This window comes from Pteronotus mesoamericanus, unplaced genomic scaffold, assembly GCF_021234165.1.
Source record: "Pteronotus mesoamericanus isolate MK-2021 breed Mesoamerican mustached bat unplaced genomic scaffold, CSHL_Meso_final contig_98, whole genome shotgun sequence".
NCBI classification, from domain to species: Eukaryota; Metazoa; Chordata; class Mammalia; order Chiroptera; family Mormoopidae; genus Pteronotus; species Pteronotus mesoamericanus.
This window is the reverse complement of record NW_026555295.1, coordinates 2,512,210-2,534,909: the sequence shown is the minus strand read 5'-3', so window position 1 is coordinate 2,534,909 and position 22,700 is coordinate 2,512,210. Positions and strand designations below refer to the sequence as shown.

Genomic DNA, 22,700 nt, shown 5'->3' with positions numbered 1-22,700 from the left:
GTCAGGCATTCCCATGTGTACTGATATGTGCATGGGCCCTCTTGCACACACATGCACACTTGCTGGCTCACGTTATTCCCAGCCTCAGGTCTCTCTAGGCTCAGCTTCCTCTCTATGGTCTGGCTCCTGACTGGCTGCCAACTAGAAGGAGGAGGGTCCTGTGTTCCCTACCATACTTCTCAACTGGACTGGGGTGGGAGGATTCCCTCTACAATGGGGCTGTCTCTATTGACTTCACAGGTATTACTTGGAACCTGAGAATAGAATTTAAACCAAAATAGGACATCCCCTTCACTCCATAGATAAGAAGGCTAGGACCCCAAAGGGGACTATTGTCTGCTGGAGATCACACAAGGATGGGGCTGAGGCTAAGAGCCAAGGTCTCCTGATTGCCACTCCAGTACCTTGAACTGTCATTGCAGAGAAAAAATGGAGCTGGGATTTCATTTTTGGAGAGATATCTCATAACTCCTCACTGGAACTATGGAATGGCTTTATATGATATAATTTTATTCAAACTGATATGGGCCAATAAATATAAATGTGTGTACATATTCACTGTTTTAGAAACATTTTAATCTTTAAAACATGATTTACTAATATTGCAGAGGATGTCTAGAATTTGATTTACTGCATAGAATTGAATGCTTATACTTGTTCCTTACAGAAATTCTTGCCAAAGAGCCTTTTTATCTACAGGAATGATAAATAAGTCAATATGTGGATGGTTGTGCACATTTCCTTCCATATGCAGCAGTACTTGGTAGATGTTATTTTGCACACAAGCATTCAAAAGGTAAACTTGAGAGACACGTGGATCCCTGAAATCCAAGGTTTGGCCAGTGTTAAAATCAGACAACTAATCTTGACTTAAAAAACAAAGTCAGTGAGTCTAGGTCATGGGTGATATTTGGGCTTTGGGAATAATGGATCCACACTTACATAGTCATGTTTAGCTCTATGGTGTATTGGCTCATTCCTTCCTTCACTCTTTCAACAAATATTTATCAGACATCCATGATTCATTTGATAGCTTAAACATGGTGTAGGTTTTGCTTCATGATGGCTCAGTGGGAACAGATAAATTCCCCCTAGTTTATTTGTATAGCACCTATGGCCTCTGCAATGATTTTTATTTAATCCCCACAAAATCCTGTTGGATGGCTGGAGTGTGAAGGAGCTGGGTTAGCTGAGTAGAAGTGGAGGTGTTCCTCTTGGGTGCTTGTTTATTTAGTGTTCCCCTGCCCGCCAGTTATGGAAATAATGCATGTCAACTGTTAAAAAGACTACGGCAGTATTCAAGAAGAATGTGAGAAATTACTGTATAACCTGTTCCACATGCTACGCTACAGACTTCTTTTTTTCATGCGTGGAGATAGGTATGTGTACGTGTTTGTGTATATGGTTTTATATAAGATGTTTTTATTTTAAAAATGAGATTATGCTGTCATACAATTCTGCAACTTGTTTTTTTTAATTTTTATCATACACAGTCTTACTATGGGCAGCAGTGTGTGTGTACACATCCATATCTGTTTGTACAGGTTCAGCTTGCTCTTCTTCACAGCTGTTTAATTTTTCTTTGCAAAAGTGTAGTGTGTTTCTTTTGCCCTGTTCAGCTCTCTCTCTCACTCCCTCTCTCATTCTCAGGTGGTCGGTCTTCTGTTGCCCAACCAGACACTGGCATCCACTGTCTTCTGGCAGGTAACAGTCTCCCTGCAAACAGGCTCCTGAGGGAGGGCCCAACAGGTACCTGTTAGAACTCCTTGCTCAGTGCTTCCTCTCATGCCCTTCGGGGAAAATCACCCCACTTCTTGCCTCTCCCCAACCCAGACACTACTGGGAAAAGCCCCAGGCCTTCAGGCCCTGCCGAGCAGGTCCTCCGAGCCCACGTCTGAGGCCATTATGTCACTTCAACCTCTGCATGGAGGTGATGAGGGCTGGGCTGGTGCCCTCAGCTGGATGGCTTGTTGGTGGCCACCCAATGTGTCCCCTGGCTGCTTGTCCCATGGCCAGGGACCTCGAGGCCCACAGTCTCTTTGACATCAGCCTCCTCACCCAAATCTGTGGGGAAGGTAAATCCACCCTAAGGCCAAGGTAGTGATGTGGGTGACAAAGCATCACAGACCCTGGTCTCCGTTCGTGAAGGGAGTCAGTTGTAGCTCTCCGGCAGTAGTTGAAGCCCTGTGTGTGTGTCTCACTCACACCGAGAAAGAGTGGAAGGAAGGAAGACCTGTCTTCATGAGAACATGTCAATCTTTCCTGAGCAAAACTACAGCAGTGCCCATGTCTTGGAGCTGAGGGTGGTGCAGGACACTGGGCTGGGGACATTCCAGGGGTCTGAATATCCACCTCTGTCTAGGAAGTAATGTAATAAGGATGACGTGGCAAAAGCAGGGGTCCCATTTGGGACAGTGAGAGCCATGATTTTGGAAGGGGTACTGCCTCCAGGTCAGGACAGACTGCTGGTGCGGGTAGAACCAGTGCCCTGGTTTCCCGGGAGCTGAGGGCTTTCCCAGGACTAGGGACACCCAGTGCTAAAACTGGCCCAGTATGGGGCAAACTGGGCAGTTGGTCATGCTAATAACGGTATGGATGCACCCACCATGAGCTAGTGACTGGCGTCTTTCTGAAGATGCCTGACCTGCTGGGGCCAGGCCTGGCTTCCAGGGAGGTGAGCACGCCTTCCCTGACTTCTCCTCTCCCCCCTTACTTTTCAGTGGCTGAACCAGAGTCACAATGCTTGCGTCAACTATGCAAACCGCAATGCTACCAAGGTGAGCACCACAGACCACCACCCAGTGGTGGCTCTCAGGTTGGGGTGACCTTCACCCTCCCTACAGTGCGTCATGCTACTACACATCTGGGTTAAGCATCGCCCTCCTGTAGGCACCTTATTTAAATTGCCAACCGTTCAGGAGGAGCCCTGCTGGGAGGGACAGTTCACATGAGGTGAAGAAGGCCCATAAAATGGGAGTGTGGCGGGGGCGGTGAAAGGGATGAACTCCACCGGCTGCAGAATTCCCTGAGGGCAGCTCTTATACCCTTCATTGGATCAGGACAGCAACAGCCACGTGGGGCCTGAATTTCCCTACCGCTTTCTCCAGGCTTTCCTGGAAACTGCCTCGGTGCCTGCAGAGTATGGGCTGCAAAGCTGAAAGGCTGCTCTTGAGGGGTGACGGGTCCGAGAGGACCGATACTTCCCCTTCTGCCCTCCTGGGACGAACTTACCATGGAGGCCCATTCACCCTTCTGTCGTTCAGGAAGGGCTCCTGCGCTCCGGCAAGGCTGCCTCGCCCCCGGTCAATTCTCACTCTTCGGTCCAAAGGCAGGAAGAGGAGGGAAGGAGTCTAGGTCCCTTTTGGGGGCAGGGGACGCTGTCAGCTTGGGTAGAAAAGGGTCTGGGCATTTTCTAACCTTGGGAGGCAATACCTCAGGGCCTAATACTCTGAGGACACCCTCTCCCTCATTTTAAACCTTTGGTCCCCGTCTCCCTCGTATGCTTCATACACGTGCATCTCTGCTTGTTTGGCTCTCGTTTACCTTAAACCAAACACCTCCAAAATCGCCATTGTGGTATGCCGAGGCAAATTCCTCAGCTCTTTTCTTAATTTTCTACATTACAGCTCGGGATACATTTTTCCCTAGAAATATCGAGCAACTGTCATCTATTGGCATGGAAGCGCAGTTGCTACCAGGGTTGACAAGGCCTGTGGGAGCCAGCCAGGCTGGAGCCAGCCTTGACACTGCCGTGTCTAGCAAGGAAGTGCTCCAGGTGCCAGACAGCCCACTCGCAACATGTAGTCTTCCTAAATTGGATCTGCTTGCCCAGCCATGAATGACCCATTTGGCCCTTGCTGTTTTCTACCTCCAGCCAGCAGTGTCTGCCAGTGACCTTTATAGAGCGGGGCAGAGAGCCGTGGGCCCTTCAACATCTCCCTGAACACCGCTGCCTCATATTTCCATATTTAGGACCATGTTGATGGTGGCCGGGATCCCTTTGGCTTCCAGAGGGACCTCTTTGTTCCCACCTGACCCTCCCGTCGGGGAGGCAGGGATGCCCCTTGCTGGCTGGGCCTGTTGGTAAAGGCAGAGTGAGGGAGCTTTGGGCACCCAGAGGGCCTGAAACTCTCTCTCTGTCTTCCAGCCTTCACCTGTATCCAAGTTCATCCAGGGCTACCTAGGAGCTGTCATCAGCGCCGTCTCCATCGCTGTGAGTAAGCCCTCCCACCCATCCCCCCACCGGTCCTGCTGCTCCACGGCTGCCCTCCCCAACGTCTTGGGCCAGATCTTGTCTGAGGGTCAGATCCGGGCAAGGAGTGTGGGAGACAGGTTTCTGTGGGTGGGCCGTCGGGGCAGGCTTTCTAGGCAGAGAAGAGAGTAGATCCCACTGATACTTTAAAAAGTGGTGGTTCAGATTGCTGAGCGGGTGGGGAAGTATGTGGTGTGAAGGGCTGCCCACTCCCGCTGAGGGCAGCACGTCGGTCCCCTGAGGGCTGCGTTTGCCTGGCGCTCACCTCAGGGGAGCTGGTCATCACATGTGGTAGCGTGGCTGATGCAGGAGACCAGGGGCTCTGGAGTGATTCACACGGTTGGCCCCCATCGCCGGCTCCCCTTTGCTCTTTGCCTGAGTTCCTGGGGCACTGCTGTCCTCTCTCCATAGCCTTGGCTCTATGGTCACATGTCCAGTCCCTCCTGGAGGCCTGTAAGCTCCTCAAGACAGTGACAATAAGCTCATTTTGAATCCCGTGGGACTGAGAATAGAGCAGCTATTAAGTAGAGGAGGTTTGTAGACTGTGTTAGCCTCAGGATGGATCCCGGGTGAAGGCAGAGGGCAGGTGACATAGCAGGGGGCTTAGGCCAGAGCCGGAACGGAATCCCAGGCTCCCAGGACCTTGGCTACATGTGTCCCTCCCCGGCCCCACCCTCGCTCTTCTGTCGGGTGCTCTCGATCCCGGCTGGGTGGCCTCCTTTACCTGACCCCAGGAGCAAAAGTCACCGCACAGCTCTGTTATTTTATTCATTACCAAGAAATATATGCAATTAGTAAGAAAAAATTAGAAAAATGAAATAAAAATATATTTCCATGTAATAATCTTTTTGTGAAACCCACTTTCCTCATCTTTCCCATGTCATTAAATAAATACAATAATTGTTCACAAAGAGGTACCAACCATTGCACCAAATGCCATCATTTACTTCACTGTTCTTCCAAAGTAGGGATTAAGGTTGTTCTGAAGTGGCCTCATTTACTCCACTGCTCTGTAGACCAGATCATCTCCAAATAGCTGTTGGGGGGGCGGGGTGTCCCCATTTCATGACCAAGATTGTTTTCCTTCCCTGAATCTTCATGTCTCATCACAAGCAAGGAGCCAGGCACTGCCAAATCGGTTGAGAGGGCTGACCAAGAGACTGCTAAGCGCACCCCGGGGATCCTGCCACCTAGCATGAGGCTGCACTTGGTTGGGACCATACTAAGTGGGAATTCTGATTCCGTGGAAGTTGCTGGTCAAGGTCAGAAGCTCTTATGACAGACAGGAAAAGGCTCTGTCACCTCTTTCTTGCCAATGTCACCTCTTCTTCCTTTATGACAAGAGGAGCTGATGGCTCAGCCTAGTTTAGCAGGTTGAAAATCCCACTTTCCTTCTTTGGGATTTAAGGGTGAGGTGGGCTGGGGGGTGGCTGGAAGGAGCCACGTGGGGAGAACATTGAGTGGCTCAGATCGGGAAGGCCGTGAGTGAAGGGGATGACTGTCCCGCTGGGACTCCCTCCTGCCCTTTGCTGTGTCACCAAGGGGCCCTCAGTCATTCCACCTCGGTCACTTCCTCAGGCCAAAGCTAGCCCAGACGTGGGGAGGAGACTCTGAGGCACAAAGCCTAGCAGCATTACTGGGGATTGGGGGTCCTTCAGGGCTCTCAGAGCCAGGGTCTCCCTCCTAGGGACTGGGGACCTCATGCGGGGCTGTCCTGGCCACCAGGGGCTGTGCCTGTGCCGGGGATGCCCTCCTTCCACCTTCCTGCCTAGCTGCAGAGCCCTTGAAGAGGCTTTCCCCAACCATGCCATGCCACACGTTCTAGAAACTTCCATCCTTCATGCGCTCAGTTATACCCTGTGTCCTGTCCTGTCATTGTTCCACTGGATTACAAGTTAACCAGGGACAGGCCCTGTGTCTTCTCCCCCACAGAGGGGGGCATGGAGCACTGCTCCATAAATACTTGTTAATTAGGCTGCTGATTGATTGCTGGCCTCGGGAGGCCCCGCTCCGCTCTGATCCACGAGTCTCAGCAGTGGCGGCGTCCCTCTGCCTGCCGTCTCACACAGTGAGGGTCTAACTCTGGCAGATGGAGTGGAGTTTCTGACTTGGAAAATCTGCAGCTTGCTTGCTTTTCTTTTGTGCGTGTAAATCACAAAACCTCCAAAGAAAGAGGCTTTATTTTATTTTCCTTTCCCTTGTTCTCTGGAACCCCAGGCCCCGCGGCCTCATTAACTGATCTCTGCTTCAATTAGTGACAAATCCACTCCCAGGGCGAGCCCGTTAGGAGGAGATGACCTGCAAACAAGTGTCAGGGCCCCGGCGGTTGGCCCGGCTCTGGCATTAATTAAAACGAGTCCCTACAAGCAAGTGGCGTGGATGGTTGCTGACAGGCCGGGGACAGATCCCAGGGACCGAGGATGAGCTGCAGTGGAGGCCGGGCCCTGGGAGTCCGGCCTCCTCTCTGGACCCTGCAGAGCCCTGTTCTCCTCTTACTAGAGCCCTTGACCTTGGCCAGCAACCCCCAGAATCAGGGATCCCCGGTTTGCGTGCCCTGGAAGTGAAGTCTCATGCTGGTTGCAAGGACCACCATTGCGGGGTTCGCAGCCTTTTGGTGAACCCTCTAAATAGATTTGGCAGTGTCTGGCGTCTTGCTCGAAAATAAAAAAGAGATTTCATCTTAAGTTATTTTTGAGATCTAACAGTTTGCTGTCTTTTAACAAAGGAAGGCTCCGTCAGTCCTCGCTGTGTGTTAGTTCGGGAGCTGGCGTTGAGCACGTCTGTGGTCAGCCCCCACTGGGCCCTGGGAGTGACCCATTCACTCCCTGGAGGGGGCGTGTGTGCTGAGCACTTCGCAGACACTGAGAGGCAGATGTACAGGCTGGTGTATCCTTCAACATGCTGAGATGGGAAGCTGGGATACTCTGTGCTATAGCCAGAATTGTGATAAAGGCGGCCCTGGGGTGTGATAGGAGCCGGGGCTGGGGCCCCTAATTTACGCAGGGATGACGGTTGCAGGACAGAGCAGAGAGAGGCGAAGGCAGGGAGCATGGCACACGGAGGCGCACACAGGAGGGGAGCATGGCAGATTCCAGATGCCAGAAAATGAGTGTGGCGACTACGGACAGAGTGACGGTGATGAGGGGATGATGGAGCGGGGAGCAGCAGGGCTGGTCATGGGGTGGGAGCCGCGCCAGGAGCCTCTGTCTGGGCTCAGGGAGCCGTGGCGTGGCCGGGGTGCGGGCAGAAGGGGGCTGGAGAAGCCAAGGCGGGGATGGCAGGCCCAAGAGTGGCCCACCTTCACGGACGCAGGATCTGGGATGAGTGGACCTGGGGCTGGAGAGGAAGGCTCAGGGCCAACGTCCTGTCAGGAGCTGCCTGATGGAGCCCGGGTATGAGAGTCGCTTCAGGCCTGATCCTCCAACCCTTTGCCTCAGGCCAGGTCATAGCTGGCTGAGGGCTTTCCCTTGTGAGGTGACACTGACCTCCATTCCTAAAGGGTCTGGGACCTGGGGATTCTCTCTGTATAGGATGTAGTGATGTCTGTTAAGCGTTACTACTAGACACTGGAGTGTAAGGGAGCGTTCCTGGGGATCCCTGGGCTGAACCCCTCACCCTCCCAGCTCCCATTGCTTACTCCATGTTCTCATGATGGTCAGACGGGCCAGCAGTCACAATGGCTAACACTCAGGGAATGCCGGGTACTATTTAGGTGTTCACCTCCATTTTACAGATGAGGAATCTGAGACATAGCGGTGAAGTCAGTGGCAGAGCTGGGATTCAAACCCAGGCTGCATCACACACTCTTCTCCTAACACAGGGACCGTTTTTCTTCCTGCACCTCCCACCCCCTCACCGTAGCATAAGGAGACCAGAAAAGCCAAGCAGTATTCTTGGCTTCTAGGTTGAGGGAACTGTTAATATGCCCCCAGATAGACAAGTCCCTCCCCAGGTACCCCAAGAACAGTGGGGACTGGAAGAAATGTTTGAGAGGTTCTTTATCTATAACAGGGTTAGACCCTCTGCTCACCCTTGTACTTGGTTCCTGGGCCTGTCTTTTCTGGCCAAAGTCAAGTCAGCTACATATGTTTGCCCTGGTTCACTGCAAGCTCTTCCCCCTGCAAGATATGCCTAGCTGTCTCCGTGGTTCAGGGCGTACACCTCAGGGTGTTCCCTGTGGTCTGGAGTGTACCTCAGGGTGTTCTCTGTGGTCAGGGTATATCTCGGGGTGTTCTCTGTGGTTGAGGGTGTACCTCAGGGCTTTCTCTGTGATCAGGGGTGTACCTCAGGTATTCTCTGTGGTCCAGGGTGTAGCTCAGGGTTTTTTCTTTGTGGTCAGGGGTATACCTTAGGGTGTCTTCTGTCATTGAGGGGATAATGCAAGGTGTTCTCTATAGTCCAGGTTGTATGTCAGAATTTTCTCTATGGTGAAGGGTGTACCTCAGGTATCCTCTGCCGTCTGGAGTATGCCTCAGGATGTTCTCTGTGATCAGGGGTGTCAGGGTGTTCTCTGCAATCAAGGATGTACCTCCGGGTGTTCTCTGTGGTCCAGGGTATACCTCAGGCCCTGCCGCTCTTCTCTGCGCCTGAGGGAGGAAGTGGGCCGGCAGCCTGAGCATCCTGGACCAGACTATTGTCTTACTGCTGTCACTAGGATTGGCTGCTGAGTTGGAGGGCCCATTGCATGGACCCTGTAGCATAATCTGAAGTGTTCCAGAAGCCTACAGATGGTGATGCTGGCAGTGGTGAGTCTGACATGAATGTCAGCTCTGTATATATTCTAGGGAGGACAAGTTGTCCCCTCCTACATGGAAGGGGCCTAATGTAATTGGTTTCCCAGCAGGTGGCCAGCTGGTCTCTGTGGGTTATGGTTCGGGGGTCAGGCCTGGTCACCGTAGCTAGCAAACAAGCCACTCAGTCACAGCCAGAGCTGACTGGTGTTTTAACCTGTGCATGACTCTCCCCTGGCTACTTTGGCCCTTTGCTCCTGAGCTTGTTGCCAAGCAACAGGCTGTCTGGGGTTGCAGAAAAATTAGAGGGTAATGGGCCATTTTGTTACCAAGTTTCTTCTACAATGAGTGCCCTCTGGTGGGCAGTCTTGGTACCTCAAAGATTCTTTGACCTACTCCAGCCCCTGCCCTCCAGGACCCACACAAACACCTGACCATTTGGTTACACCATTGTCCACCTCCTGAGAGGGACCTAGATTCTGCCCTCATGCCACCTCGGGCCCCTCTGTGGCAAGCACCAGTGGAGTCCGCAGAGCCCGTTCTGAAGCCTGCTGCGCCCTTCCTTCTAACCTGGCTGCCTCCAACTCACCTTTCAGGTTCAGTCAGGCATCTCCTTTCTCCGAAGCCTTCAGGGCCCTGAAGCCACCCTTCTGGGACCCTCCTCCTGGCAGAGTGGGTGAGCTGTCCCCGCAGGTGGACTGGACCCGTTGGTGTGGCACCCAGCCCTGGCAGAGCTGCCTGCTGCGGTGGGCAGCTGCGACTGCGCAGGGCCGGTCTCCTTGTGGCTCTTTGGTTTTTTCCTCCTGTTTCAGAAATCGGCCCCTTGATTTATTCTAGGAATGCTTATTAAGCACCTACTCATTGCACCAGGCAACAGGAATTCAGTGAGGAATGAGAGACAAAGGCTCTGAAGCCAGTGCTTGGGGCCTGTTGGGAGACATGGATGTTTAGTAACGAGTCCACAGGTAAACAATGTTTCTGTGAAATTCCGTTTTAAAATCATATACAGGTATTACTTTGATTTACAACATTTTAAGATGCTAAATAAATACATACTTAGAGACCATGATAGGTACAGAGAAGGAAGAGGCCCAGGTTCTGTGGGACGCTTTAAAGGGGGAGCCTGTGTGAAGAGGGGGCCTCCTCCGAGGCATTCAAGCTGAAAGGTGAGGAGCCCAAGGGAGGGGCAGGGCTTGGAGGCCTTGGGGAGAGAGAGATGGGAGGGCGCAGGGAGGGAGGGAGAGAAAACAAGAGAACTGGCTCGTCAGAGGAGCGGGCGTTGGTGAGGTGGCCGGAGCCTTGTGAGCAAGGCCAGGCGGTCACACAAGATCTAAGCTCAGTGAGAAGCCACTGAAAGGCTAGAGCAAGTTCACATCCATTTTTAGGAGATCACTCTGGCTGCTGTGTAGAGAGTGGATTGGAGCGGGGAGCAAGGGTGGAAGCAGGGAGCTGAGCTAATAAGTGGACAGTCATACGGGGAGAAGAGACTGGTGCTTAAACTACATGGTGGGAGCAGAGAGAGAGTAGCCACGTGCAAGTTATTTAGGAAATGGCACAGGTAGTTCTGCAGGATGGGCTGGATGTGGGATGGGAGAGGCCCTCTTGGGGAAGACTCCTGGGTCTCCAGCATAAGCAGTGAGCCGGGAACGGACAGGAACTGAGCGTGGATGAGGAAGAGCACGATAACCTTCGTCCGGGTTGTGGGGAGGTGGAATGCCTGAAGGCCCTTGAAACAGAGGCCTCTGCAGGGCATTGGATGTATGGGCTGGAGGAGAGGATACAGCCTGGGTGGGAGACGGCTGCGTGCATTGCTCAGGCCCCATCTGGTGTCCCCTTGCTGGCCTTGCAGAAGTTAGGCTGCGGTTGGCCTGGGCAAGACCTTGATACTTAAGGAGACAGCTATCAGCCACATAGCTCATGACACTGGAGGTCTTGTGTCATGGAGTTCCCCGCCCCCCACCCCGTTCTTGGTGCTGGTCAACGCCCTCCCCACTGTGAGGGATTGTCGGGAAGCCAGGCTTCCCTTCCACATCCTCTGCTCCCATCAGCTGCGCATGGCAAATTCACCAGCCCTGGAGCCAGAGCTTGGAGGGAAGTGGCCAGAGAAGGTCCACTGCTTCCTCAGGCCTTTGCTGATGTCCTGGGCTCTGGCTTCTCCCAAGACCCCCATCTGCTGACCACATGGGAATTCTTTTGCAAAATCCACACCCTGTTTGTTTTCCCCTCCACCCAAATGGAGCCCCTGTTTGGTTAATTTTTATTTTGTGGCTTATTTGGAGGCTGTTAAAACAGACCCTAGGGGACCCTCAGCAGTGATTGTTCCATATCTCATTATCTTTCCCAAACCTGATTATTAGCTCAGATTTTTCTGATCGCTAGCTGCTGTTCGTGATGAGTTGTGTGCCATTAATGCCAGCTGGTTCCCTTAAACAGGACCCACCATGCCAGGGAAAACGAGCTGGCATTCAGAGCCACCAGGCACTTGGCTTTTTAATTTTAATGGGCTCCACCAAATGTTCCAGGCCAAAGGGCCCCTGAGGAACCAGAACAGACGGGCTCCCAACCCCTGGTCTGCAGCCCACCCTGGTTCCTTCCCGGGCTGCAGCCTCCTAGCTGCTGGGACAGTAAGGCCTGGGTTGGGGGCTCTGGGAGGAGAGGGGCGAGCAGCCACTTGCCTTCCCTGTATTCATGCCGTTCTGTCACCGGGCCATTATTGGTGGGTGGGCTGCGCAGGAGCCCAGACCTTCTCCCCACTTTGCTGGTCCCCAGCCTCTTCCCTGGGTGTGTTGGCCATGTACTCAGAAATGTGTTTGTGCCTTAGTAACTAAATCTCACCCTGGCTGTGTTGGGGAGACTGCAGTGGGCTTCAGGGAAGGGGAGGTTGAAAGGGACCTGGGACCCCGGCACGGTTTTCTCTCCTTTCCTCCTCCCTACCCTGGGTTCCCACGTGGGGTGCAGGAGACTGGCTGGGGTAGTCACTCTCTGCCATACTGGCCAGGAGGGGAAGACCTGAGGGTGGGGGCAAGTCTGAGTGTTAACTGGACCGGAGGCCGCTATCCTCCTTGCCCTATGGCCACACTCCAGCCCTGCCGGCCCTCAAGAGACTGCCAGGGGAAGGGTCTGAGCTCCCGGCTGGCATCTCGGAGGGCTCCTGCTCCCCTCTCCTCGCTGCATTTCCAAATGATGTGGGGGGTTTTGAACCCAGACCTGATTTCTGGTTGGCAGGTGGTTCAAGGGCTCTGTCTTCCCTGACTGGAGCTGCCTTCCCCTCTCCTCTCCTCTCCCTGGGCCCCAGCCCCAAGCTGGTCTTTTCAGGGAGGCTTTTGCTATGCAAACAGCCTGTTTTAAATGGCATGTCAGACATTAAAGCACTCCTCATTGAGATGAAAGACAATTGGAAAGTAAATAGCACAGTGGTTAAGAACAAAGCTTGCAGTACTGGGTTCAATCCTAGCTTTACCTGCCTCATAATAGCTGTCTGTCCTTGGACAAAGTTACTTAACCTCTCTGAACCTGTGTGAACTTCTATGCATCTGTAAGAAGGGGTAATGCCCTATCTATTGTAAAAGCCTTGTGTTTGGGGTTTAATTAAGATATTTCATGTGCTGTGCAGGGCCTGGCATCTCCCTATGCCCTTCCACACTTTCCCTCTCTGCACTTTGTAGGAACATGTTCCCTGGTATTTTGGGGGACGTGGGGGGATCACTTCAGAGTCACAAAATACACAGTCACCCACTACTGAGAGCTGGGAGACATGCAGTTGATGAGTTCCGTGGCCGGGGAGGCTTGGAGCAGACTATCAGGGCCCAGTGCAGGCTGGCAGCTCCCCAGCCTTCCCTGCAATACCACTGAAATGTGCCCATGCGGCCATGCATGTCCCTGTCCCACAGCCTTTCCTTGAACCAGCAGAAAGGACAGGGATTGGACTCTGAGCATTAGCTTGAGGCTTCAAAGGGAGGCCAGGCACCCAAGAGCCCAGGCTGGGTTTTTGCCTGGCAGCCGTCTGGCCCTGTGGGGCCCTGGGCTATGCAGGGGCTGGCTGGCACTTCTGTCTTCCTGGGTCACCGGGCCATTTCTGCTGCTCCCTGCTTTGACTGCGGCAGCCACCCAGCAGCCCTGGAGGCCTTCCCAAGGGTCTGCATCTTCCTCAATGAAGATCGAAGCCAGAGCCAGGGCTGCGGGTGCAGGTGGTCTGTTGAGCCAACAGGTGTGCCAGACCAGAGCCGGCAGCCCCAGGTCCCCTCTGGCCAGGAATAATCTACAGGGCAGGGGCTGGCTCCGGCCTCACTTAGGGGAGCAGAGGCCTCTACACATACACCTGTCTTCTGGTCTGGACACATGCATCTTGCTTTTTCCTGTCCATGCCTGTGCTCATGCCATTTTCCTCACCCAAAGGTCCTTTTCCTCGGTCTAAACTACTCCCACTTCCCCTCCTCCAACGAGCCTTCCCCCTTTCCAGCCTTTGCTGATCTCTCCATCCGTTCATCTCTTTGTTGGTTCATGTGTTTACGTTCCATCCACTGCCCTGAGTGCTGGGCATACACAGGTGAAAAATACACGGTCCCTCCCTCTCTCCCTGTCTTGGGGGCGGACATCGCACCCGTGAGTGGCTGTACTGAGTGCTGGGAAGGAGGGGCTTCTGATGCGCAGGGGAGGGACTTTCTGCCAGGGAGAGGCCACGTAGTTCTTAAATACCCTAATTTTTTGAAGCCTCCTCTGCTAAACGCTTACATACATTCTTAGAACAGCCCTGGGATGCTGTCGATGCTTTCCCTTTTTACAGATAAGGAAACTGAGACTAAGGTAAGAAGACTTCATGACTAGAAGGTTCAGTGAGTCCCATTGTTAGTAAGTGACACTGGAGGTGGAGCTCAGAGGTGGGCTTTAAATGAACAGGTGTGGACTGCATAGAGGAAGGAGGGCCTCCCTGCCTTAAGGACCAGCCTGGGCAAAGGCGCCGAGGCCGGAAAGCTCGTGTAGCGTATGACGAGCAGTAAACCGGATGCAGAGGAGAACGTGGGTTTTGGGGAGTGGGGTATTGAAGTTATAGAGGCCAAGACTACTGCACATAGGAGATTATACCTTCTCACACAGATCACAAGGAGGAGCTGGTGTGGCGAATGTGATTGGACCTGTGTCCTAGAGAGACAGAGGACAGCATGGGGATGAACTGGAGGGGGGAGCCCAAGGCCATGGCGAGGGGGCTCGGATGTCCTGGGCTGGGGGAGGGGAGCTGGGGTCTGAGTGCAGATGACCCGTGAGCCCAGGATGTCCACTGCACCCCCTCCTGGCCCCTGTCCTGCTCTGAGCTGCTCTCCTTAGCTCTGCAGGCGCCTGTGGGCAGGTGCTGGGATCTCACTCTCCTCGTGGTCTGGCCAGGCCCGTGCCTGGGCTCACAGTGGAGCCTCAGAAAGGCGGGGCTTAGAGACTGGGGTGGGAATGAGGGGTCCTGCACTACAGTTATTTGCAGCAGCGACCACCTCACCATCACTTTTCCCTTCCCCAGAGAGGCCACGTGTGTGTTTGCGCACACAAAACTGGTGCCTTACCTCTCTCCCTTTCTTAGGAGCTGGTGAACTGGAATGACTGGGCAGTGGCGCTTTAAATAGCCACACTGGAGCCCTACCATCTAGGGGTACAACTACAGGGGAAGACGGCGCCCCTGCCTCTCTGTCCTTGCCTCCATCGGCCCCTTCCTCCCACAGGTGGTCTGTAGCACCATGCAGCTTTCTGTTTTCTCTTTCCAAGGTGGGCCTTAATGTCCTGGTTCAGAAAGCCAACAAGTTCACCCCGGCCACCCGCCTTCTCGTCCAGAGATTTGTGCCCTTCCCCGCCGTAGGTAAGCTGCATGGTGCCAAGCACCTGCGTGTGTGCGTGTGGGTGTGTGGGGCTTTGGGGCTCCCGGGGAGCTGGACAGCTCCTCTGCACTCTCCTGACAGAGGGCTGCAGGTTGTTTATTGGCAGGGACAACTGGAACAAAACCTGTGTAGAAAGAAAAAAAAGATGATGGCTCCACTAACTAGCTCTGTGCCCAAAATTCTACACGGGGATTCTTAACTGGGACCCAGACCTCCGAGGTGTCAGCAGATAGGAGGCTGGATCTTGTGAACTTGGGGAAAATTTATACTAACCTCTAACTGAAATTTAGCATTTCTTTTCATTATGCATGTAGGCAGCAAACCACAGTAACGAGCAGGTTCTGTGACTGTCACCAATAGAAATCACAGACATTTTCATGTCCCACTACAGTTGTTACAGAGATCTTAAAATATTATTCAAAGCCCCGTCTGATGTGGCTCAGTTGGTTGGGCATCATCCTGCAAACAAAGGTTGCTGGTTCAATTCGTGGTCAAGGCACATGCCAGAGTTGCAGGTTCGGTCCCCATTTGAGGCACGTGCAACAAACAACTGATCAATGTTTCTCTCTCACATTGGTGTTTCTCTCCTTTTCTTCCTCCCTCCCCTTCCCTCTTTCTAGAATCAATAAAAGAAAAAAAAATTTAAAATATTATTCAAAATTAATACCAAATCAAAATTACATTTAACAGATCCACTGGTAGATCTTGTTTTTTAATTCATTAGTTAAAAAGCAGATCTATTACTTTATCACAATTTAAAAAACATTTTGATAACTTATTTCAATATAATTCCTTTGTAATCCCATGTATTTTGTCTCATGCATTTAGGGACATAATTCGGAGAGGGGTGCATAGGTCTCACCAGGCTGCCCCGGGGGTTCCTGACACAAGAGAAGGGTCAAAGCTCCCACGAGCCTAGTGTTCCAGGCCCTGGGATATAGTGGGCCCTTTAGGTTTTGGAGGCTCCACGCACATCCAGGTAATTGTGAGTGCACAGGTACGTGTGGAGGGGATCTCGCCTGCCTTCAGCCAAGTCCCTGCTGGTCCCAGAGTCCCCGGGCTCACAACAGATGCCCCAGCTCTGGACCCGGGGATCCCATAAAGCCCAGCTTTGCCCTGGCCGGGAGGCTCAGTTGGTTGGAGTGTTCTCCTGTGCACCAAAAAGTTGCAGGTTCGATCCCTAGTTAGGCACACACCTGGGTTATGGGTTCAATCCCTGTTCGGGGTGCGTACAGGAGGCAACTGATGGATGTTTCTTTCTCACATCAATCCCCCCTCCCCCTGTCACTTCCTCTCTTTCCAAAATCAATAGACATATCTTCGGGTGAGGATAAATAAATAAGTAAATAAATAAATAAAAAGAAGTCCACTCCTTGTTTGGGAAGAGGACACCACAGTGGAAAGTATTTTTAAAAATTAAAATGAAATAAACAACATCGAAAGGAAAATGAGGTAGTCCATGATTAGTAAGCAAAAGAGTATAAGCCAGTCTTTGAACCATGACATTGAGTTTCTCTCATCTGAGGCCAGGGGACAGACATGGGGGCCAGCCCATGAGGGGCATGGGGTCCTGTGACCTCCTTGGTGCGAAGGCTCAGTCTGAAGAGCTGGGAGTCAGATCCAAGTTCATGGTTCAGACCCTGTTCTTCCCCTCCAGGGCTCAGCTTTCCCATCTGTAAAATGGGGCACCAGTGCACACCTTCCTACAGCCCAGAGCTTTGGGAGGATCAAATGAGACCACAGACCAGATTTCATTCATAGGAAAGTGCTTTGAAGCGCCTGAAAAGCTCCCCAGAGATCATTCCTGGGCAGCCCCACCTCCTCGATTGTCCAGAGGCTAATGAACTCCCAGGACTAACCTGCTCAATGAGCCTCAGCCGACCCAGATAATTGCTATAGCAACTCCACACTTTTAATGAACTCTCAGCTATTTCTGCTGTGGGCCATTAATGGAATAACTCTTTAGATCTGACTTTGTTAAGGGGCCTAATTAAGTGAACACGGCTGCCATTCTTGTGGTCCTTGCCATCCTGGGCTGGAGGGTTAGGTGCAGCCTGAGAAGGGGGCAGCTTTCAGCTGCACTGGACTGGATCTGGGACTCAGCTGAGATGTAATCTGTCCTTGAGCCAAGCTTCAGGCAAGGACTTCGCCAGGGCCCATGCCAGCCCTGCTCTACTGGCCATCTTGCCCCGTGACCTTGGGGGTGGTCTTAACCACTGTGAGGCTCCTTCAGCAGAAGGGTCCCTGCTTTCGGGTTTGACCCTTTCGGCATCCCCACCTGAGACTTGCTGGCCTGTCGCTCTTTGGGCCCCAGCTTGTCTCCTCTCCTGCCTTCTTATCGAGGCCTGCAGCCCCCTCACACAAGTCCAGCCACCAGTGAGGGGCCTTGCGTTCCTGTCTGTCCCTAGCCAGTTGTACAGGTTGTCCTCAGTGTGGTTTGCAGCCCTGTCATCCTAGCTTGCCAAGATCCTGAGAGAATCAGACCCTTTCTGGCTGCTTCCTCATGCCCCCTGCCCAAGTCCTGGCTGTGTGCCTACCTCCTACCCTCTGCCCCAGCCTTTCCTCCCCCACATTCAAGCTTCCACAACTCTGGCCCCCAGTGTTCCTCCCAGGCCCATCTGCTGGCGGGCACTTGCTGGCTCCCCTGTCATTGCTGACACAGTGGTGGACAAGATAAATAGGCGTGCCCGTCACTCCTCAGGGGCTCAAAAGTCCCTTGGTCCTCTCAGGCCAACCATCTTGCACTTGGCCTTTCTCCACCTTCTCCCTAGGGGCCTCTGACCAGGTCAGAGCATCTCGAAGCCCCACTGCATGCTGGTCCCACCAGGCTCTCCATGGCAGGCTGGGCCAGACCACCATTAAGAATACCAAGAAGCTTGCTCAGGACTTGCTTTGCCTTGTAGAACATTCTTTGCCCCTTAGGAACCCTGCTGCGTTAGGGAGACCAGACTCACCGAGCTGAGAGTACACATGAGAAGTGATCTCACTGAGCTCTGGTTATTGGGATGTGTTTGTAAGAGGATGGAGCAGAAGGGGATCTTTAGTGTTGGGGAGAGTCCTCAAGGGGCTTGTGTGCACGGTGCTCAGAGGCCACATCCCCACCCTGTCCCTCCTGGACAGGCTGGGAAGCTGGGAGGCTCCCAGGACTCAGTTGCTTCTCCCCACTGCTCTGCCCAGCCTCTCCCTGGGCTCCTGCTCTAGCCTGAGGTCTGAGAGGCGGGAGGACACCTCTCTGCCCTGGGCCCCCACACGCTGCCATAGAGAGAGGCCTGAGACTCCTGGCACGGGACCCCTGGTTCTTACACCCAATTCTGCCACTCCTGCCCATCTCTGGCCTCGGACCGGGCCCTGTTTCATCCGTTTTCTGCTGGGACCTCTGGGACGATCACCACAGGCCTCTGCAGGGTTTGCAGAGCCCAGTATGCCCAGGGCTCCACAGTGCTCCTCATTCTCCCCAGCGGGCCTCTCTTCCCCTCCGCTCTCCTCCTTGTCTCTCTGGGAGGACCCTAAGGCAGGGGGAGCCATCCTCTTTTACAGAAGAAGAAACAAAGTCACACCCACTGAAAGCTACTCTGAGCTGGCCAAAGCCTGGGCCGTGAAGGTGGAGCCCAGGGCTCCTTCAAGGCCGCTGGAATAACCCGTCCCTTCTGTAGACAGAACCTGAGGGATGTGGTCCAGGCGCGGCCGGGGCTGCCCAGTGTCCGCCCAGGAGCGCCTCCAGGTTTGCCCCTGGCTTTTCAGCCGGGGTCGTGTGCATGGGAGGGGGTGGAGGACGCAGAGAGCCCCAGGGACACTGACTGCAGCCCCTCTCCCTCGCCATAGTCTCAGAGCCTTGCTGTGCCCTGGTCTAGAGCAGCAATCATGTGGGAAATCGCAGTTTCTATTTATACATGGACATGTTAGGAAAGACGGTGTGCGCTGGCATCAGAATCGATTGGAGACTGGTAATTAATTTGTTTAGACCTTAATTAATTCTCCAGTTCTTTCTTATTTGTGGACTGTCACGCTTAATTGTGTTCAGGAGCTCGAGCTTGGAGCAGGCCCTCCATTAATTGACGTGCGGTTGCTGTGAGGTGGAAGTTAATGGTTTGGGGAGCTGGGCAAACAGTGTAATTAAAGGTCAATTGAGGAGGCATCGGAAAAATACAAACCTCCTGGTCCAGCCACCAGCCTCCCTGAGCCGAGTCCATTCCAGCGGAGGCAAGCCCCACAAACAGCCTTCACATGAGGCCCTGGGGTGGGGGCTGGGAGGGGTGACCAGCCCGAGGGAGTTCCAGGTCTCTGGAGGAGTGGACACACCTTTTCAGGAATGGGCGGGGCCAGGAGCTGAGAGTTGGGGACCCCAGATGTCACCTGGCAAGCATGGCTGTGTACCGAGGCTCTGTGTATGTGTGTGTAGTGAGCCAGGCAGGAATCTCTGAAGGTCACCCCCGGGCTGCCTGGTTGAATCTACCTCGAGCAAGGGACAAGCAGTGCCGTGTGCTCAGAAAGACCCCTGTGTGGGCTCTGATCTCCCAATCAGGGAGGCCTGAGCCTCCGCACCAGCCAGCCGACTCCTTACACAGGGAATAACCTTCCTGCGTGGACCGGAAATGCCAGCCTCATCATCCCTTTGCCGGGAAATGACTTTTTCCTGTGCTGTCTACGGCAGTCCCTTATGTTAAATGTCAGAGCTTATTTCATCACCATGGAAAAAAAAAGCTCTATTCACCACTGAGTCCGTTCCTCAGGATGTCTGGGCAGCCTTTGGAGGAAGGCCTTCTGTTTGTTCACACCAGTGTGCCTCACGTCTCTCCCCCATCTCCATGCTCCCCTCGGCCCCCAGGCCATGGAGGCCTTGGTGTCACGATTCCCCCTCCTCTTCACTGCTCCTGCCTCGGTGCTCAGTCTGCCCTGCTGGCCTCACCCAGAAGGTGCTTGAGGCCCAAGGGTCAGTGCAGGCCTGCTCCTCTCCCATCCCGCCTCCCCTGTGATTCAAAGGCAGGGGGATGCACCTGTGTCAGCTGTGTTCCGGGCCTCGTGACTCACGCTCCCTCTGCCCACATCACGGTTCCTCTGGAGGCCTGTGAGTCCTTTCCCTGAGCTGGCCGCTGGGCTTGCTGCTGTTCATACCCCATTGTAGCCAGGGTGAATCTTGTGACCACCCTTCTGCCTCTGTCCCTAGGTCCCAGGACTTTGCACATGGCCTTGCTTCCCTGGAGTCCCCACACTTCCCCACTACCTCAGCTCCACCTTCTGCCTTCCCTTGTCTGCAGGCCTTTGTTTCTCAACTCAGACACCACCTCCTCCAGGAAGCCCCCCCACCCCGCCCCGCCCCTGGTAGTCCCAGTCAAGGTTAGACCAGAACACCCTGTGCCTGCCAGTGTCTATCTCGGAACTGCCTGTCTTTGTTTCTAAGTCTGCGTCCCTCATCGGACTGTGAGCTCCCTGACAATCTCATTCATCACCAACCCCTGGCCTCCTGTGTGCCTGGCACACAGTCGCTGCTCAATGTTTGTTCAGCAATCAAATGAGTGCTTTGGTAGAAAAGGTTTGAAGTTGGACACCCATAGTGGAACTCTGCCCTGATGACATTGGTGTTGAGATTCTGCAGCTGCTTGGACATTCATTCTGGTCGGTTTGTTTCATTTTTAAAATTGTTTTTTGAATGTTCTGTTTTGTATTAGTTTTCATCATCACTGCAATCACCTTTCCATGGGGATGGCCCATGAACATGAACTCACCACTTACCCAGTCTCTCTGGGCATGTCGGATTTGGAGGGATGGCTGGGCTGGGCTGGGGGCCAGAATCGAGGCAGCCCCAGAACTGGCATTGACCCTCAGTGTGTGTGAGGCCCCAAGGGGGCATGGGCAGTGGGGCCCAGTCAGCGGGGCCCAGTCAGCTAAAGGGAATCTCCGGGGGTGTGTCCCGGGGCTCTGTCTTCGGTCGCCCCCTTCAGTTATCTGCCTAACTGCCTTGGTCAGAGGAAGCCCGTGGGTAACATATGAGAAACAGGGACAGCACCTTGGCAGTGATTAGAAATTCATGGGCAAGAGCTCCAGGATCCAAGAAGACCTCATGAGGTTTGATGTAAGACTTACTGTTAAAACATGCAGTTGCACAAGTACAGAGTGCCGAGACCTGACCTGGCCGAAGCACTGAGGATGAAGGCCTGGGGATTTCACGGGCTCTGCGCTCAGAGCTCAGGACAGGTCCGCCGTGTGGCTCTGTGAGGCTCACTCAGGCTTTGGCTGTGTTCCTAGAGGTAGAGTGCCCAGAACAAAGAAGTCTGTTTAGTTCTGGACTTCACACAGCCAGAGTGGCACTGACACATGGGAGCCCAACAAGAGCAGCAGAATCTTCTGAAGACCTGAGAGTCTGTTACTGGTGTTATTGAAAGGAGCTGCCCGGCTCCTCAGTAGGGCAAGCGGCTGAGTATCAGCCTGGCCCAAAAAGCTGTGAGTTGCACTCACGTGTGACCAAGTCACGTCTTCCTGGGCAGCTTGCCCAGGACCTGGCATACAGTAGGTGCTTATATACGGCCTTCCAATTCAGAGATTTTATAATTCCTGAAACCAGAGGGAAGAGAAGTCCAGAGACAGAGAAGGTGGGGAGGCACAAGGCAGGGGAGGAGGGGATGGGAATTCAGGAGGAGCGGGGGCCTGGCTGGGGAGGGGAGAGGAGAGGAGAGGGCATGCTGCGGCCTTGGCTATTAGTTTAGAATCCAAGCTTGATCTTGTGGTAAAAGGAGGGCCACTGAAGAATCTCAAGCTAGGAAGCAGCTGTGATAAAAAGGGAGCTTTCCAGATGATGAATGTGTTAGCAGGAATCTTTTATTAAGACACCGAACTTCAGAGTCAGCCTACACCTGAATTTACAGGCTGATTTTTCAGTCCAGAAATTCCCAGTCCTGAGTTTGTGACACTTCAATATGGGATGTGAAACTCTTAAATTCTCCAGCTATTTAAAAAAATAAAAAAGATCTGTGCTATATAGCACTTCCTCTGAGGCAGAATAGTGGAGAATATCATGAAATTAAGCTACTATTAGGATGTGCATCCTCATCAATAATTATCATCCTCTAAAGGAGCAGGGCTGCATTCATGTGTGATTCAAGAATGTGTGTGTGTGTTTACGGTGGTGATGCCCATATATGTCTGCTTGCAAATCCATAGACCATGTCCGGCAGGGACCTGGGAAGCTGGCTACAGTGCTTGCCTCTGGGGAGGGGAAGGGTTGGAAGGAGACTGACTTTTTATGATTTACACTTATACATGATTTGAATTGTTTACTCTGTTCATGTGTTACCTACAAAACAGGAGAGCGAATGAGGGTAGAGAAAGAGAGAGGAGAAAGTGCAGTCAGGAGACCTTGGTCCAGTGTCAGTCTGGAGCCCAGACAGGGGCTTGGCTCTCCTGGTTGCCATTAGTGTCTTCTTACTGTAAATAAAAACAGCCCTACTTTATTGCTGGTAATACATGCTTGCTATATAAAGTTAAACAGTCCTATTTCTCTCCCCAGAAATGTTTGAGATATATATATATCCCTCAAAATTCCAATAATCATCTAAGAGTGTAGGATTTCTGCCTGTCTAGTGCATCTGTATAATATACATTTATTTAATACAAATGAGCTCCTGCTGCGTATACTATCCTGTAGACTGCTTTTTAACCTCACAGTAACTTTTGGATGTCTTTCCATGGCAATCATAAAAATCCATTTTAACAGCCACAGTAATTTTTTCTATGGCTTTTAAAAAATTATGAAATATTATTTCAGGCATATGGAATATTATAGGAAAACAAGAAAAACATTAGATGCACCCAAAGCCTTCTTTGTCCTTCCTCTTTCTTATTCCAGTTTCTTCTAGCTATTGGCTT

At 52.8% G+C, this 22,700-nt stretch overlaps 1 protein-coding gene across 2 annotated transcripts in view; it reads left to right on the top strand.

Annotated features, from left to right (window-relative positions):
• Positions 1-22,700, top strand: part of SFXN5 (sideroflexin 5) — a 102,842-nt gene that overhangs the window by 46,179 nt on the left and 33,963 nt on the right. For both annotated transcript variants that reach the window (XM_054586859.1, XM_054586858.1), the window contains exons 7-10: positions 1,651-1,704; positions 2,721-2,777; positions 4,148-4,213; positions 14,731-14,821. In XM_054586859.1, the coding sequence (XP_054442834.1) occupies positions 1,651-1,704; positions 2,721-2,777; positions 4,148-4,213; positions 14,731-14,821 (268 nt within the window). The remainder of the gene's footprint in view (positions 1-1,650; positions 1,705-2,720; positions 2,778-4,147; positions 4,214-14,730; positions 14,822-22,700) is intronic.